This window comes from Chiroxiphia lanceolata, chromosome 23 (genome assembly GCF_009829145.1).
Source record: "Chiroxiphia lanceolata isolate bChiLan1 chromosome 23, bChiLan1.pri, whole genome shotgun sequence".
Classification (NCBI taxonomy): Eukaryota; Metazoa; Chordata; class Aves; order Passeriformes; family Pipridae; genus Chiroxiphia; species Chiroxiphia lanceolata.
The window spans coordinates 3482557-3500841 of NC_045659.1; the positions used below are offsets into that span (position 1 = coordinate 3482557).

An 18285-nucleotide genomic window follows, 5' to 3' on the forward strand; every position below is an offset into this window, starting at 1 on the left:
TTTATGGGATTAAAGTACAAAAGGGCAAAGGTGTGGCCCCACGTGTGTGAGCCCCAGTTTGCAGCAGTACTTACGCTGCACTGTCACCTGCACAGCACAGCTCTCCTGCCCAGCCTCGTTGGTGGCCACACACTGGTACAACCCCGTGCTCATCTGGGTGAGGTTCTTCAGCAGGACTTGCCCAGGATTAGAAATGTCTGAAACGGGAGAAAACACCACTGGGATTAATCAAACAGGCTAAAAAAAAACTTTAACCGAGGGTAGGACGCAGCAGCGCAAATTGAACTTGTGGATCAAATCAGTCCCAGGGCAATCAAAGGGTCAATAAAGCATCGAGCAAAATCCTTGTGCTCGAGGTGGAGCACCCCACAAGGTCCAGCTGCAGCAGTGAGAGGAGCTGTGGGATCATCCCTGTCATTGCCACCGAGTGATCCTGTTTTTAGAGCAGGCAGGTGACTGTCCATGGGCACGGCCATGTGGGAGTTATCCGGCTCTGAGAGCTCCCAGAGCTCTGGGAACTGCCCTGGCTCACTGACCCTGGAATTGAGGAACTGCCCCAGCTCACTGACCCTGGAATTGAGGAACAAGGCTGGTGAAGGGACTGGAGCACAAGTCCTGAGGGAGCTGGGGCTGTTCAGCCTCGAGAAGAGGAGGCTCAGGGGAGACCTCCTCACTCTCTACAACTCCCTGACAGGAGGGGGGAGCCAGGGGGGGGTTGGTCTCTTTTCCCAGGCAACAATCAGCAAGACAAGAGGGCTGGGTCTTCAGCTGTGCCAGGGGAGGTTTAGGTTGGACATTAGAAAGAATTTCTTTGCAGAGAGGGTGCTCAGCCATTGGAATGGGCTGCCCAGGGAAGTGGTGGATTCTCCATCCCTGGATGTGGCCTCAGTGCCATGGGCTGGGAACCACGGCGGGGTTGGATCAAGGGTTGGACTTGATGATCTCAGAGGTCCCTTCCAACCCAGCTGATTCTATGATTCTGTGATTCTATGAACTGCCCCTCTGGAATTGAGGAACTGCCCCTCTGGAATCGAGGCAATGCCCGGACTTACTGACTCTGGAGTTGGGTGGGAGGTGCTCAGCTCTGTCCTCCTCGTCGATGCGCTGCCAGCGGTAGGAGATGGGCACGGTGCCAGAGGCAGAGCGGCACTGCAGGGACAGCTCCTTCCCTTCCAGCATCTCCCCCTCCAGCCAGCACTTGGGCTTGGAAGGTTTCTCTAGGAGGAGCAGAAGACAGGTCATGCAAACACAGCGAACCCTTTCTTTGGCAAGGTACAGTCGTTGCAGCTTCCAAGAGCTGCCTTCCCTGGAATGTGTTCAGGAATCACACCAGTGATGGATTTTAGGGGACTTGAGCTGCAGTTGTGTGCAACTTCTCAGTGTGTTTATGATACTCTGTGGGGCTGTACCACCACGTTCCTCTTCTGGGCACTATTTAGAGAACATCCTTTCCCTCCCACTACTTCCCCATTTCTTCCTTCTCCCCACAGTATCTGCCAGGACACAGCACTTCTTCCACAGGATCACGGTGTACATGGAAAACCAACCTATGAGCTGAACTCAGGGAAAGGAAATACTAATTATGGCAGCTTATTTGTCACCTGCACTGACTTGGGACCAGGCTGGGGTCCTGGGACATGAACTCACAGTGCACAGCAGGAGATCTGGACAGGGTGATCAGCCCAGTTTGGGTGATGAGATCATAGGGATAATTTAAAGAACAGTTCATATGTTGCTGTGGATAATCACTTACCTCAAACCCACTCTTTGGGCTCTTCCTGTGGCCTGTCCTTTGCCAAAAAAACGCAAAGGCAGATATGGAGTTGGACAGGGAAACCTGACTGTGAGATGTCTCTGTGCATTTATACCCTGCTGAAATAAATCTCTCTCCAGGAAGCGAGTCTGGAATTAATTTTTTTTTTTTTTTTTTTTTTTTAGCAATAAAGTGTCCTTACCTACCACCTTGAGGGTGATTCGAGACCATTCATACTGCCCAGCATTTTTCACCTTGCAGATGTACTTCCCTGCATCGCTGGACTGCAGGGAGATGATCTGTAAGGAGGCATCTCCAGCCAGGAAGTTGGATGTGAAGGAAACACGACCCTTCTGCTCCTCATTCAGGTCATCATAGACACGGCCCCCGGAGTAGGTGATCACCTGAGGGGCACAGACAGGCACTGACAGCCAGCTGGGATTGTACTTTCACACAGAACAACAAATAAAGCCTTTCCAGGAACTCCAGCCCAAGGTTCTGCCTGGTGAAGTGACTTGCCAAGGGTCACACAGGAAGCCTGTGGCAGGGTGGAAAATTAAACCTGGATTTCTAGTCTGAGAATGGCACATAAAGTGTATTTATGCTAGAGATTGGAGCATTTATACAACTGTCAAAACAGACATCAGCTCATGTCACAATATATCAAAGCAGTCTGTAGGCTTGGCTGAGCTAATTTAAGTTACTGCAGACCTCATTTTTACAAGTACTGAACTCCTGTATGTTTTTCCTGAAACCAAGGATTCAGAAACTGGGCCTGCAAAACCCAAGGTCGTTTTGGAAAACCTGAAGGGCAGTTCTGAACTTGAAATATTATCAGTCACCCCTGGATAAAGGAAACGTGGTTGTAACAGAACCACGTTAGCACGCGTGGCTATCAAATAACCTCTATACGTGATAAATCTCTCTAAATCAGCCGTGTTTTCTAAAGGTCAGCAGAGTAACTTGCAGAGATCATCACAGGAGTTTTGTTAAATCAGTGGCTGGTGGTGTCAAGGCAGAAAGAAGAGGATTTTCTCAGCAAACCTACCGCTTTCTGCACGGTTTCCGAGATGTGCAGCAGCCACTCGATGTCCAGGCTGCCCTGCTCCAGGAGGCCCAGGCTGTGGTGACAGGGCAGGGTCACGTTTTCCTCAGCCACCCTCTTAAACTCAGTCTGAGCCTTGCACATCCAAACAGAACAGGAAGCTGAAAAACAGATGCCAGTGGTCACAGTTCGGGGGGGCATCTCTGCCCTGGTGGGTCTCACCAGCCAGGTCTCGGCTGGATTCCTCCTCCTTTGCTTCCCAGCATCAAAGAAAACCCACCAGCTTGGCTTGCTGGGCAGATTGCAGCTGATGAAAGGGGACATTTCTACAAACACAGGCATTTTCACACTGCTATTGGAGCAGGGAGAGCAGATGGCTTCACACTGCAGAGCTGCCAGTACTGAAGTCACACCCACACCCTCTGTGCACTCCAGATAAACCCCTCAGTTTTGCCTTCACCTCTTATCACCTTAATTTATAAGCAGTAATTCCACCCAGATATCCCTCAGAGCCCATCACTTTATCCCTGTGTCACTCTGACAAGGCTTGGAGTCTCTTCCCTGATGATGCTCTTTTATTTCAGCACTGGAAATAAAAGACCAGCCTGGGAGGAAGAGGGTTAAACTTCAGAAGAGCGTGGTACAAGTAGGACAGGGAAGTGTCTTCGAACAGCAACGTCAGGAAAAAATATAAATTGCCAAAAAGCGTTTGTCAGGATTTTAAACAGAAAGAAAAATGGGAGGAAAGTGCCAAGTGGACCCACTAGAGGGAAGCAGAGCCCTTGAAATGTCAGCCAAAAAACCCCAAACGTGTGTTAACGCCCTAAAACCTGGCCCAGGAGATGATACACGGCAGAAAAATAGGATGTTCGGCCAGCACTGCGTTAGGCACTGTCTGTTCGAGTTTCGACACTGCATCCACACCAAAGCTGAATAAAAATCAGGGATCAATGGTTGGATTTGCCCATCTCCAACTTCTGAACATGGACACACCATGGTAAGTTCAAACTCAGTTAAAAACTGACCCTAAAGATCAGAGGTGTGGAAAATTACAGGCATTTGGGGTCAGGGATCCCCCAGGTCTGCCCTGGCACCAAATATTTTCCAACCAGGTTTCCATGGGGATTTCTAGGGCACAAATGCCATCTGCCTCCTGGGTATGAATCCTCAGAGGGCAGTTGGGTTGTTCTTCAGTTTTGCTGTTCAAGAGAAAATCCTAAAAACATGCGGTTTTTTTCCCTGTGAAAAGAGAGATTAAATATTTTGCTTCTTGGGCCAAATATTGTGAAACTGGGAGAGTTCACAGCCCTGGGAAGTCACATTGTGACTGAACACACAACCCACAGCAGGAGCATAAGCTGTTCCAGTTACACAGGCTGAATTTGTTCCTATATTTGTATTTAAAGAGTGGATCCTCTTCTCTTTACCTTGAAGTGAAAGACAGAGAGAAAAATTACGTCCAAGATGGCACTTGTTCAGCTCTGTTCCTTCAGGAGCAATTTGGAAAATTCCTTTTGGAAATTAGAAAACTTAGAATTTGGCTTTTAGAAAATTCCTTTTATTCTCAGACCTGCCTCTGAGTTGCTACCATGAGCACCCCTCAGCTCCTAATTTATGCTTCCCAAACACTTTATAAAAAGATATCATCTACCACACTCATGCACCTTTATAGAACGCCCAGGATTATAAAACAGGTGGAGCCTTGCAAAGGATTAATCTCTCCTCCCCTGCATTGATCCCGGCATGAATTGATGACAGTGAAAGCTCCTTTTCAGCCACATTAGCTGCTTTCTTTAAAGGGAAGAGTAATCCAGTTTATCACTGGGATTCGCCGCTCTCAAAGCTCCATCTGCCAAATACAATTACACGTCGCGCCCAGGACGAGCCCTGCTCTCCCCTCAGCTCCCGTTGCTGCGGGCTGCCCTCATTAACGCCCTCATTAACGCCGGCCCTCGTTAGATGGTGATCAATAACCTTAATTTAGCCACCACAATAGGGACCTTTCGCATCCCATTTGCGGCGCTGTCAAAGCCCCGTGCCCGCGGAGCGCTGCGGGTTTGGGCACACTGCGGTTTAAAACTTGACTTTACCTTAAAAGTCTCGGTTAGCATTAAAAATCGCCGCTTGGGAGGGTGTAAGAAATATCATTTTCATTCCTTTCTAGCCTGGGCACACCGGGTTTAGGAGAGCTCACAGTCTGGTGCTGCTCCCAGCAAACATCCCTGGGTGTGAGGAAGGGCCTTGTGCCTCTAAACTCATCTTCTAAATGGCAGTAAGAGAAGAGAAATAATGACTACACATTTCTTCTTCTTTTTTCCAAAGGTGCCTGCAACCAGAAATAATTTGGAGCTGATTCACCACTGAACCAATAACCAGACCCTCACACACTGTGCATACATTTCTATAATATTATTTTTAAAAGTCTTATTAAAACCCCCCAACTTCACTCTTTAATCCTTATTAGTGCTGTAACAATGCCCACGAGCTCCCAAAGAAGTTTAAGTTTTGCTGGTGTTTCAAACAAGACACTCACTTTATTTTCTTCCCAGGCAGCTGTAACTGTACAGAATTAAAAGGAAGCTCAAAACAGCTGCATAAAAGTACCCAGAGAGGTGCCAGTCACAGAAATTACCCGTGAAAAATCCAGAGAGAGCTCAACATGAACAATCCTGATGTTTTCCATAGTTTGGGAAGGGCCTTGCAGTAACAAGCAGGGATGAAATGGAAATTTTAAACTTTAGACACGTGCTGGAATTTCTCTTATATACCTCAAATAGAAAAAGCAGCTAGAAACATATGCAGGTCCCTTCTAGGTTATTAAAAGTGGTTTATTATTCAAAGAATAACTGCTGTCTGAAGTTGTATTTGTGGAGATGAGACCGTGCCAGAACAGGTCGAAGAAATGGGATGCTTTTAACTAAACCTCCCTCCTCCCCAGTTTAAGTTTTATTTAAATTGCTGCTAGAGGAGGGTGTCTGCTTATGGACAGCCCCTTCCAGCAGCAATGGCCGGGACACACATGGATTGCAGCGGAATTTGCCCCTGGGAGCCCCTTTCTGCGCTGGATGGTGCCCAAGCGGCTCCAAACCCTTTCCTTCCAAAGCTCCGCAGCCACGCGAGGGCAGAGCCCGCCCGGAGCCTGAAGGGCTGGATCCGGCTCGCGAGAGATGAGACAATGGATGATTTTCCCAGAAATCCGATCCAGGAGTAACGCCACATGTATGCAGGCTCCGCTGTTCTTACCCAAAAAACCCTCTTCCCCTTCCTGTGGGCGGCTCTTTGTGCTGGGAGCAGCAATTTGGGAAGCGCTTCTTCCAGAGTTACTCAGGTTTTTACTCAGCCCCTGTCCCACGACTTCAGAAGGAGGTGGGATTGGTTTTCCTGCTTGTTCCAACCGCAGCATTTTGGAAGCCTTAAAAAAAGAAAAAGCCTTGGGTGCAGTGCCAGGCTTGGTGCCACACCACAGGAGAGCATGTTCAGCATCTGGGGGGGAAGACTTTGCCTTGTTTGACTGTTCCCTCTATTGTTCTGAGCACAATAACTCACCGACACCCTGCAGACAAGGACAAAGGCTGTCTCATCCCTCACCGCTGCTTAAATCTCCAGGGAACACAGAGCAACAAAGATTTTAAACAAGCCCAAAGGCAACACAGGCAGTGCCCACCCGGGTTTGGCAGGGGGAGGACACACAAAAGGAGATTTCAGCCCTCTCAGCCCCTTCTGCCTCACATGCACAGCAGATTTTAGAGTAAAAAAAGATGTGGGCAACAGCCTGCATCCCTCTCGTGGAAAGATGTCAGCCTTAAAGTATTTCCCAGAACTCATTTCAACATTTTGCAAGGACCACTGATTTCAAAACTGTGTTTTAAAGGAGTTTGAATTTCAGCAGAGTCAGCCCTTTGAAAAGGATGTGGAGGGAAGGAGCCACGTCCTGTACAACACTGAGGAAATTGGGACTGGGTATTTGGCCTTATCACAAATTATCATCATCCAAAGTAGTGTTTTCATGCCTGAATCCATACCCTGCTCACACTTACTTTCCTATACATGAGGCTCACTTGATTTTCATGCCCATCCAATGACAAGTACATGTCTATACACAAACACACATATATACCAACATCAAATATACATTAACAGACAAGCAGAATCAAAGTGGAAATGAATGTTTCGCTGACATTTTTATTTGTAGGCAAATTCGCATCCTAAAAGCTAAAGAGCTTCCAGATTTAAATCTTTCATTAAGTTCAGAAGGTTTGGATTAGGGAGCAATGCTAAAAATAGATTATGCTTTTTAAAAAGTAATAAGTTGTGCTGTATCACTTAACTGCTGGAATCAGGAGGAACAGCCTGGGGAAGAGTCAGAGAATCAAGACACAAGAAATGCATAATCATCCTTTGTAAACTTGGCCCAAACCATACCTACATTTAGGGTATGAATGTCCAAAATGGGCCTTGAAAAGTTTCAGCTGCTCCAGCGAAGTTTATTCTTCAGCTACACTTACTACAATTTACCTTGGCTTTTTATCAAGGATGACATTTGCAGCAGGCTATTCCAAGACACTGATGTCCAAGGAGGAGTAGAAATAAAACCTGTAATTTTGCTGCAACTCGAGACGTCCTGTCCCAGCACCAGAGAGAGGGAAGAGACTCAGGAAGAGACTCAAATCTTCCCTGCACCAGCAAGGGCAGGAATTCCACTGGTATCCACACACACAGTTTATCCACTGTCTGAACAATTTCCACTCCACCTGAGATAGGTGCTCTGCCTGCTTTTGTTCATTAATATCAGAATGTTTCCTGGGTGAGAGTGTGACAGGAACAGTGAATAACCACTGATGTCAAAGCTCATCACATCCCCTCTGAAACAAGAACAGTTCCCCTACAGACAAGTTCTCAAGTGCAACCAATAATTCCCTGCTCTGATTTATTTAGAGGCTTTCCTGGGATATACTCTTAAAAGTCATTTCCACATCTGCCATTGCACTGTCTGAAAATGGGATCCTTCTGAGAAGGAGCTTTTGGCCCTGTAGTCCTCTGAATAACACACTCTGCAAAGCCAGGACACCTCAGTGCATCCAACAGTCCCATGTCAGAGCTGGTCTCAGCTAGACCTTCAGGCTGAACTCATTTAAGGTACTCATTTAAGTACCTCATTTCAGTAAAAATAATCCAAATCAGCAAGAACTCCCTACTTAAAGTTTAAATTAGCCCAGGGAGAATAAATATCCACAGAACTACACCGGAGTGTTCCTCTGGGTGAATAATCCTGCACTTTTGCCTCGCTGTTCTTGTGCTAAAATCAAAGCATCTGAAAACAGAAGAGGTCTAAATCATGTCTACACAGAAATAACATGTTGTGGAATAAAAAACAAAAAGCCCAGGACAGTTGCAGCTCTGAACCACCCCTTCATTCCAGGAATTTAAGACATTTCACATCTGGTAGAGTTCAGTCCTGCTAGAGCCCTGTAGGAAATGATTTACTACGTTTCCTTAGGAAGAAGCAAAAGCCTCTTCCCCCTCTCCCCCACCCAGTGCAAACGAGCAAAACCTGAGCATTTTGCAATAAGCAAATTCAGAATTTTCCATGCCTGAGAAGGAGGCTGACAAGTACTTTTATGGCCAAAGAGTCCCATCCCGAGTGAAACTTCGAGAGCTGCTTGCGTGGCTTGGGAGTTAAATCAGCTCAGTGCTGAGGACACCCTGGACTGCTTTGACAGTCAAGTATTTGAGGCTCAGTGGGCCTTAAAATTAAACTCTGTTGAGAAGCCAAGCATCTTCCCCCCTCCCAGTGCTGTTCTATAATGACAGACACGGGCACATCAGAGCTTTGATCTCCCCTGGGACTCTTCCCTCTTCCCCCAGTTTGTGCTGTGGAGAAAGGACAGTGAATATGTTGGTTTATTCCAGACTCAAGAAGGTCGATACCCCACTCATCCTCAGACCACACAGCCCTAATAGTTACCCTGACAGCATCTGGGGCCAAAATAAACATGGAATGGTGTCCTCCTACAGGACAGACAGCTCTTCTGCATTCTTTGCACAAGTGGGGGCGGGCCAAGTCTCCTCAGGATAATTACCCGAGCCAAGGCTGTGCTCTGGGACATCTGCTTTGTGTATTCCTTGGCTGGCAGACACACAGAGGCCAAGGGTTGCCTTCTCCCGAGAGCCCCAGTGCTCCCAGTGCCCAAGCCCTGGCCCCAGTGCGTGCTGCCTGCAGCCGGCTCCCCTTTGATGGCAGGAATTTCCTTGGGAAGCGAAAGCATCCCAAATACGAAATAAAGGGAGATAAGAGTCAGCTCCCCCCGGAACGGGGCTGGCTGTGGTGGAACAGAGAGGTCAGCCCAGCCCCAGCCCAATGCACACAGCCCTGCAGGGGCTCTGTAAGTGGAACCACATGTGCTGGAGGAGCCTGTTCAGACAGACAGAAAGGGGAAGAGTCCTGCGTGTGGCAGAGTTTCCAAGTGGTGACGTGAAGCGTTTGGAATTGGAACTGCAGAGGAGTGAGGAAGGCCCGAGGAGAACAGAAAAAACCCCACATTTCACAAAGCAAAGGCTCTGAATTTGAGAGGTTTGCAACAACTAAGCAGCAGTGCAGGAGGGGGCTGGAATTTGGCTGGTGATACACAAGTCCTGTGAACAGAAAATCACGAGCAGTCACCCACCAATCCTTCCCTGGGCATCCTTGGAGGACCCAGGGAAGTAACTTGAGGAATGATTGGTACCAGCACAGTGTCAGTGCACACAATGTGTGTCTAAATGTACTACTAATGTCTAAATGTACTACTAATGCCTAAATGAGATGGTCCAGCCAGGGCAAGTCTGGGTCTCACAAATGCCCCCAGCAGCAAGGATGCAAATTCCCCGAGGACAATCCACTAAGGAACCTCTGAATTTAAGAGAGGTGAAAGTGGTCCTGCAGCACCCAGAAACCACAAGCAACTAAGGGTCTTACCTATACATTCATACAGTCAAGAGGTAAAATTCTATCCCTGAAAGTGCCAACAGAAAGTTTGCCTTCAGCACCAACCCACGCAACTGAATCCAAAGTCTAGGGAGACTTGGGAATATTGGGAAAAAGCCCATTGAAGCATTCCATTAGCTGAGGGCCTTCCCAGGCAGCTCTGGGTGTGCTGTGGCTTTCCTTTTTTTCCTCGTTGCACTTCAAAAATCAAGTGCATGTCGGAGATTGTGGGTTTACATCCCCGGAGACCCAAGAACAGCAAACAAGGCACCAGAGCTGCATCTTCCAATTTAATGGTTCAGGGAGTGCTTGTGCAGGGGAATGTGTGAAATCCCTTTGCCTTTAGTCCAGGCAGTTTTATCAGTGAAATGCTCCAGGTGTCTCCTGTTTACAGCAACACAGCTCAGCCAAGCCTTTCAGAAATGCAGCTGCTGATTTCAAGCTGTGAGGACGAGATGTGTGCAGAGACCTTGTCAGTGCAGATCTCAGGTTCCTTGAGGGATGAAGCACCTCTGGCTGCCTGATATTCCCTTTCTCTTCAAGCCTGTGAGATAAATACAATACCTCGTGCACCTTAAAGCTTTGTATTGAGGGAAGCAAGAAAACTGCACATTCCACCCCTGAACATCAGGAATTTTGCCTGGTTTTCAAACGAGGCTTGAAAGTGTGAGGAGGAATGTGGTTTCAATAATAATTTCTAGGATGTCTTTTGTCTGAGAAATGAGGCCTCTGTCTCCCAGGGAGCCTATTGTTGCTGTCAGTTCAGGGACACACAAATGAAGGCACACAGAAATGAAGTGATCTGCCCAAGGCAGACACCAAGCAGAATCCAGAATACAAACCAGAAGAGACAGCAACAAAACTGTTTTCAAAATAGTTTTTGTCCATCAGATCTCTCCTCGCCCATTTTGAAATCCAAGGAGTGGGTTGCATCAGCTGAGGTAGCTCCGAAAATTGGGGAGAGAAGAAGAGACTTGAGACATTGATAGAGATTGCCAATAAAACCAGTTGTACTGAGGATTCCCTCTCCTTTTTTATATCCCTTAGCCCAGTGTAAGATGTTAACCAGAAAGCACTGAATTAATTGTGCTTTTCTGCTACTTTTTGTCGTGGAAATCCAGCTTTTTTGTAAACTTGCCAAAAAAAGGTATCAGGAAACTCAGGGTATTCACAGGTGAACTTCAGCCCTTCCTGCAGCTTCCTCTCAGATCTCATTTCCAACAAACTTTGACGTAGTTTTAAGGTACAGCCTCCAGTCCCTGCTCAGCACATCCCTGTTACCTCCCTGAGATGTTCAGTTGTGGGCTCCTAATTGCACATAACAGGGGATGACATCTCACTTATCCACGACAAGCCCCACTAATATGATACAAAATGAATGCCTAATGTATTAGCACTCTGTCACTTTTCATATCCACTCAGCCTCAAAGCCTGGGCCACAGCCTGCCCTGAGGCAGGAGATGAACAGCAGCAGCTCCTCCCCATCACCCCCAGAAGTCTTGTGAATGAGACATTCAACTTAAACACTTCAGAGCTGAAGCCGAGGTTCAGTCCCTGAGCTCTGAGCACAGGACCAGGAACAGCAGCAACTCAGAACTCCAGGAGAGTTGTGGTCACAGGCACTGGCAATGCAGCTCTTTGTTTCTCACCAGTGCTGGTGTGGTTTTGGATCAATGACTTCTTATTTACCGACTCCAGAGGTAAGAAAACTAAAGACACCTTCTCTTAATCCTCATCTTTCACTGGCTTCACTGTGAACGAGATGGAACTAAAAAAGGGGGATCAAGTTCTTAATGATGTTGTCACTGTGGTTCAGTTCCCTCCCTGTGTCTCCCCCAGAGTTTGGCACATCCCTGTACCAGCTGCAAGCAGACTCTGAGGACATTTGCATCTTCTCCCTCACTTTTTCCACAGTTACCAGGAGTTTTGGCATCTGGACACGACACCCGAGGTCTCAGACGAGTGGAGGCGGAGCCCTAAATCCCACTTTCTGAATCAGAGCTGCAAATGGAGCAACTGGGATTTACTGAGGAATGTAAACCCCTCTGCAAAGGCTGGAAGAGACACCCAACTGCACTTTAGGAAGCAATTCACTGAAGTTCTCCACGCTGTGTGTGAGCTCACGCTGTGCTGAGCAGCACTGGGAGAGGCCCCGTGCTCCAAATGATCCCCAGCCTCTTCCCAGTAATATTTACAAGCCAAGGAAAAGCCTGGATACTGCACTCCTGAGAACTTGCACTGACTTTAGAGAGAAAAGCCCAGTTTGGGAAGCATTCTCCCTTTGCAGGGAAAGCTTTCCAGAGGGGAGCACAGCAGCTATTTTAGCTGACAACGCTGCACAGCTGCTGCGAGGGATCCTGAAATCCAGAAAGCACTGAAAAATCAAACATGGGAAACAGGGAAATGTTCTTTAATAGAGAGTATAACAGATCCCTGCATGTATATATATATATGTGTGTGTTTATTTTCAGTGAGTGTCAGGAGCAGCTGAACCTCAGGTGTTCTCCTGCACTGCCACAGGGCAGAGGGAAGAGTGTGAGGAGGATCCTGCTCCCCCCAGGACTGCTCAGGGTGTGAGCTGAGGGCCAAATTCCAGCTCCTGGATCCCTTCCACTTGACAACAGCCTGCAAACCTAAAAAGGACATGACTGTAACAATAAACTTGTTTAACTGCAGCAGTGCTGCAGCCTAAGAAACAGCCTAAGAAAAATGAACAAATATTAATTTTTTTCTGCTTCTGTGAAAGCTTTGGAACATTTAAAAACATCTGGAAAAGCGTGTTCATTGGTTTTTCAACTTATTTAATTATAAACTTTTGTTTCTTCTTCGATCTCAGTGTAGATTTATCAACCCCCCGATCTTTAAAAGTTCAAAGCATGAATTAAGTTGCCATGTAGGATGCTTGGAAAAGGCATAAGGACTAAACCAGAAGGCAGCTCCATTTCACTTCCAACAGAAACATGTTCAAAATATGACTTTTCAAATCCAGTTTTAACAGGCTTTCAAACGTGCAGGTGAAAAGACCAAAACAAAGCTTCAGAATTTCTTGAGTTAAATAAATAAATATTATATTTATTTATATATAATATATTTATATAGAATATATTTTATACATAAAATAAATAGATATTATATTTATTTATATATACAATATATTAATATATAATATATATTTTATATAATAAATAAATGTTATATTTATTTATGTATAACATATATTTATATAGAATATATTTTATATATAAAATAAATATTATATTCATTAATATATTAATATATTGTATATTTTATAGATAAAAATGTTATATTTTTATATATATAATATATATTTATATATATTTTATATCTACATAAATAAATATTATATTTATTTATAGATAATATATTTATATATATTTTTATATATAAAATAAATAAATATTATATTAATTTATAGATAATATGTTTATATAATATATTTTAATATATAAAATAAATATTATATTTATTTATGTAAAATATATATTTTTATATATTTTTATATAATAAATAAATAAATATACTTATTATTGAGTTAAATAAATAAATATAACCTGCAAACTGTTGGGGGGACAGAGGGATGCTATTCCAGGGTCAGACAGCTCCGAATCTATCAAAGCTGAACCACACAAAGGAGTTTCCAAAGGTCATGTCCAACTGCCTCTGCAGTGGGAAGGAGGTTGGGAGGGAAGCAGATGTTCCCGTGCCCACCACGGGCTGCACTGCCAGCAGCTGAAATGCATGTTACATATATTTTGCATGTTTGCAAATACCAAGGGTTCTGCAAAGCAACCAGGATCTGTCAGAGCCCAGGGCCATTGCTGGGGGGGGGTCCCTGAGTGAGAAGATGCAGCAGCACTCCTGCCAAATATTCCTGTGCCCTTTGCTCAGGAGAGCAGCCCGGCTCCTGGCACACATCCCTCCCTGGAGAGGGGGATGCTCCGAGGGAGGCTGCAGAGGCAGAGCCCTTTTGGAGAGCAGAGGTTGGGTATCAGCCTTCTGCAGGCGAAAAAAAGCCCTGTGTGAGAGCCACCGAGCCCTGGTGAGCAAGCAGAGGGTTCCCAAGCTGCTGAAATGAAGAGGGGCTTGGAGGGGGGAGGAGGAGGGTAAAAATGGGATTCGGGCAATGGCTGAACCCATCTGCTAATTGGATGTGAAAAGGTCAGGAATCCGATCAGGAGACACGCTGGAAAGGTCAGGGGGAGCAGAGGGAAGAGGCCTGGGAGGAATGGAGCACTCATGGCCCAGCTCCACTGCTGGGGCTCCATCTCCACCCTCCTCCTCAGCTCTTCTCAGAGCTCTGAGCAGCCTGAAAGCATCACTGAACCTCTCCCGTGTCCTTATTCAGGCTCAGGGGCCCCACCACAAGTTGGCCAATGGATTTTCTCAGCATCAGGTAGTGTTTTTATCAGCAGCCCTGACTTAGCATAAAGCTGATGTTGAATAAATATTGGAAACCACAGAGAAAAGGTGGAAGGACAACAAAAAATAGGAACAGTGTAGTAAAGTATAGTCTGTCTTGGGAAAAACTATTTTAGATTCTGCTGTGATCATAATATAATCTATCAGAGCCACAGCTGCTGAGGAAAATAAAATGCCTGTGGTACCTGCCATAAACTCCTGATATCTCAGTTTTACCTGAAGTGCTTTAGAACCACAGAATAGAGGAGGTCAGAAGGAACCTCCCAAGAAAATCCAGTCCAGTTCCCTGCTCCAAGCAGAACTCAGTCCCTTCATCATCCTTATGGCCCTTAGCTGTACTCATCCCAGTACATTTATCTCCCTGGGGACCCCAAAGAGGGCACAGCAGTTCCTGGGAGGACAGCTCAAGGTAGAAGAGGACCTCCAGCCCTGCTGCACACGTCAGGTTTCCTGGACAAGCTGCAGCTTCTCTGCTCCTCACTCCTGTCCTTTCCAATTTGTGTAAGCAAACCTGCCTGCCTGGGGGATGCATATGTAAAGCTTACAGAGGGAACAGGGAAATGATGAAGGAGTCAGAGCCAGACTTCTCAGAGGTGCAAAGCTGGATGAGAGACAAGTCCTAAAAAGGGTTATTGTGGTTATTATTCGTTATGGGAACGGTCAATCCCACTCAGCATATTCCAGGATTGGGGCTCATAGCTTATGGAACCAGCATCCTTGGAACTATTCCAAACTCAGCTCCTGAGCAGCCTGATATAATCTGACCCTGCTTGGAGCCCTCCAGAAATCCCTTTTAATTTATATCCTTCTCTGAGTTTTCCAGCAGGTCAAACAGACACTGAACAGGCTCCCCAGGGCAGTGGTCACAGCACCAAACCTGCCAGAGCTCAGGGAGTGTTGGGACAACACCCTGAGGCACAGGATGGGATTTTTGGGGTGTTCTCTGCAGGGCCAGGAGTTGAACTTTATCCTGATGAGTCCCATCCAACTCAGGATATTCTGTGATTCTGTGACTCCAAGTCCCACTCTCTAAACTCCAGCCATCTGTCAGCCACATCCACCCCTCCCAGCTCCCCCAGCATGGGTGGTCTGTGGGGAGAACTCCTAATTCATTGGATGAATTCAGCCTCTTTTCCTGCTGACAGTATCTCTGAGCAGGTCACAGCTGTCTCCAGTTTCACTCCAGTACCAGCTTTTCTCCATCTCCAAAACTAAACAAGGACAATAAAAGGAGAAAACTGAACATCAGCTACACATCACCTGATGTTGTTTCTTGGTTGTCTGAGTTTGCAAGTAAAAGCACAACTACTGAACATTTGGGGTTTCCCAAGATTTGTTTGGGCAACACTGGAATTTCATAGTAGCAGAAAAACATCTAAATAAATAAACAACTGACCACAGAAAGTAGCACAGAAAGGGACAAAGCAAATGTGCAAATATTGATATTTTGCCTTAGCAGAGTACTCGACATTATCCAACAATTCTCTAATTTGGGGAGGTGAGGCAAGAACTGGGGAGCTCAAACACTCCAGTTTGCTTCCTTTGGCTCCACTCCCTGTTGTGATCCTGGAAATGAACATCACCCCAGGTTTACAGGGTTCACCCTCTCTGCAAAAGCCACAAAATACACTTTCCTGCAAGGAATTTGAGTTATCCCAATTTAGTGTTCCAACGGGTTAATTTTCTCTTCAAAAATTCCCAGGGTTCTCCAGCCCAGAATTGCCACAAAAAAGCCACCAAAAATCTTTGGCTACTCTCTGCAGCACTCGTGGGGTTTTGCTGGCTTGACTTCTCCAGGAAAAGCCATTTTCTGTAACAGGAGCTGACACAGCTTCTCCCCCCCTGCTTTAAAAAAAGGCATTTTCAGTGAGAACAAAGACCTGATAAATCCACTGAGCGCTCTGCTCTCTCTCTGCCTGCCCAAGCTCCTGTTCAACCTCATCCCCTTCACCCAGGGCATCCACAGCTGCAGGTCCTGAGCACCTCTGCAAATCCAGGAATTTGGGATACTCAAGCCTGTTATTTCTCAGGGACTTGGATATCAGAGAAACAGAAAAGTGCAAAGAAAATTAAATAGTGCATTCAACAAAGGGTCATTTATTTACTTATTTAAACCTTCCAGATTTCATCCACTGGCAGTTAATTAACTTTTTTTTTTCTTCCATAAGCAAAGACATCTTTAACATGACCTTGTGCACAGTGCACAATGAACCAGACAAAAAATTCCAGCTTCCCTCTGCTAAAATCTCCGTGTTCTCCTCACAGCCCTTTGCTGAAGCTCCCAGTTAACACTGTTTTCAGTTTGCAAAGGAAAAAGAAAAGAGGTTTGAAAGCACAACCTGTCCATGGATAATTAGGGATACAACCAGGCTGACCACGGTCACAAGGAATCAGTGGCAGAGTTGGGAATAAGATTTATAATTCGTAATTCCACCCAAATCAGAGTGAGCACAGGAATTCTCAGTCCCCTCACCATAAGGCCAAGCTTAACTCCAGCTAAAGTTGAGGCACAGTCCTTTTGTTTACTGTAAAAATTGAGTTTTGTGGAATGTCATGCGAGGGACCACTCAGTGCCAAGGGGAGACCATGGAAAAAAGGCCATATGCCCACACTGTGCTGACTTCCAGAGACTGGAACCCTCCACAGACCACAGAATAGAAAAAAAAAAATGATTAAAAAAAAAATCAATTTATTCCTTGTTTCCAAATAGGACAGAAAGTGAAGCCAGCCCAGAGCTCAGGCTGTGAGGAGGTAACTGGCTTCTTGCCCGATACATTCATTTTTCTGAGGCCCCTCCAGCTCCACATGGCTAAAAAAGGAAGTTGGAAAACCGTCGTGCTGGAAGCAAGAAGTGCTGCATCTCTCCCTGTCTGCCTGGAGGGAGCAGCCCTAGGTGAGCTCTGGGCACCCAAAGGAAGAGCAGAGTGCTGGGATTTAGGATTTCACCCAAATCCTGCTTCACGAAGCGAGCACGGAAATAAGGAGCAGCCGTTCCTGACACTCTCCACACCCCTGGCTGCTGCTCCGGGGCTTGGCTGTAAAATACAGGTGTCAGGTTCTCCCACATCCCCCCCCAGCTCTGAGCAACTCCAGGCCCTGAGGAAAAACACTCCAGTTTCTTTTCCCCTCCGTGTGCTGGTGCCACGTGAGAGCAGCTGACAGCATTTCCTCCCCAACCTGGCACAGCTGTTACAAAACCTAAATATTTCCCCATTATTACTAAAAATGGCAACAAAAAATATCCCTTTTTACACTGCAAGGGCCAGGGTTTGGTTTTTTGGGGTTTTTTTCTTTTTTTTTCCAAGGTTTTTTCTGCCTGGAACTGCCCCAGCACAGGGAGCAAAGGTTCCACACCAACTCCACCAGCTCTGCTCCAACATCCCTTTCATCATCTCCTGGTGCTGATCAGGAGACCAACGTGACCAGTTCTGAATATCTGATACTGTTTTGCTGGGTGGAGAATAAAACAGCTATTTCACCCCATTCTAAGTGGTGAATTCCAAGAAAAATTCCCCTTCTCCTCCCTCCAGGATTTCTCCCCGTGCAGGAGGTTTTGGGATCAGGCAGTTACAGGAGGTTTTGGGATCAGGCAGTTACAGGAGGTTTTGGGATCAGGCAGTTACAGGAGGTTTTGGGATCAGGCAGTTACATAAGTGCTGCAGGAAACTTGAGGGGGAGAATGAATGTCAAAGCCTGCTGGAACAGGGACCCGGGAGCCTTGTGGGTTCAGTCTCCAGCATCCATCAAACATGATTAATTTTAATGTCACAACATTTTAATGTCAATTACTTTTAATGTCACAGCTTCCTATTTACTGGTGCAGCCGCGTTTCAGAGCCTGATGAGGAGATTCCCCCCAAAAGAACTTTTAAGATCAAATAAATAAACAATTCAGAATAACTGTAGCAAACAAGCACCAGCTCAGTGCCTCCCTGCTCTTGGAAGGCTCTTGGTGAGGGGGAATCTATTCCAAAGGCCAAGAATTGAGAAATAGAACATCTGAGGTTTTCATGTTCGAGGCCAAATTACTGCTTAGAAAAATTCTCTTCTCCTTTTTTTTCTAACTACACAATTTTGCTAATTG

General features: G+C 46.1%; 1 protein-coding gene across 1 annotated transcript in view; it reads right to left on the reverse strand.

Moving 5' to 3' along the window:
• CLMP (CXADR like membrane protein) overlaps positions 1-18285 on the reverse strand; it is a 43312-nt gene that overhangs the window by 6867 nt on the left and 18160 nt on the right. The window contains exons 2-5 of the mRNA XM_032709752.1: positions 2802-2959; positions 1956-2157; positions 1053-1217; positions 75-197 (exon numbers count right to left, since the gene is read on the reverse strand). Coding sequence (XP_032565643.1) covers positions 75-197; positions 1053-1217; positions 1956-2157; positions 2802-2959 — 648 coding nt within the window. The remainder of the gene's footprint in view (positions 1-74; positions 198-1052; positions 1218-1955; positions 2158-2801; positions 2960-18285) is intronic.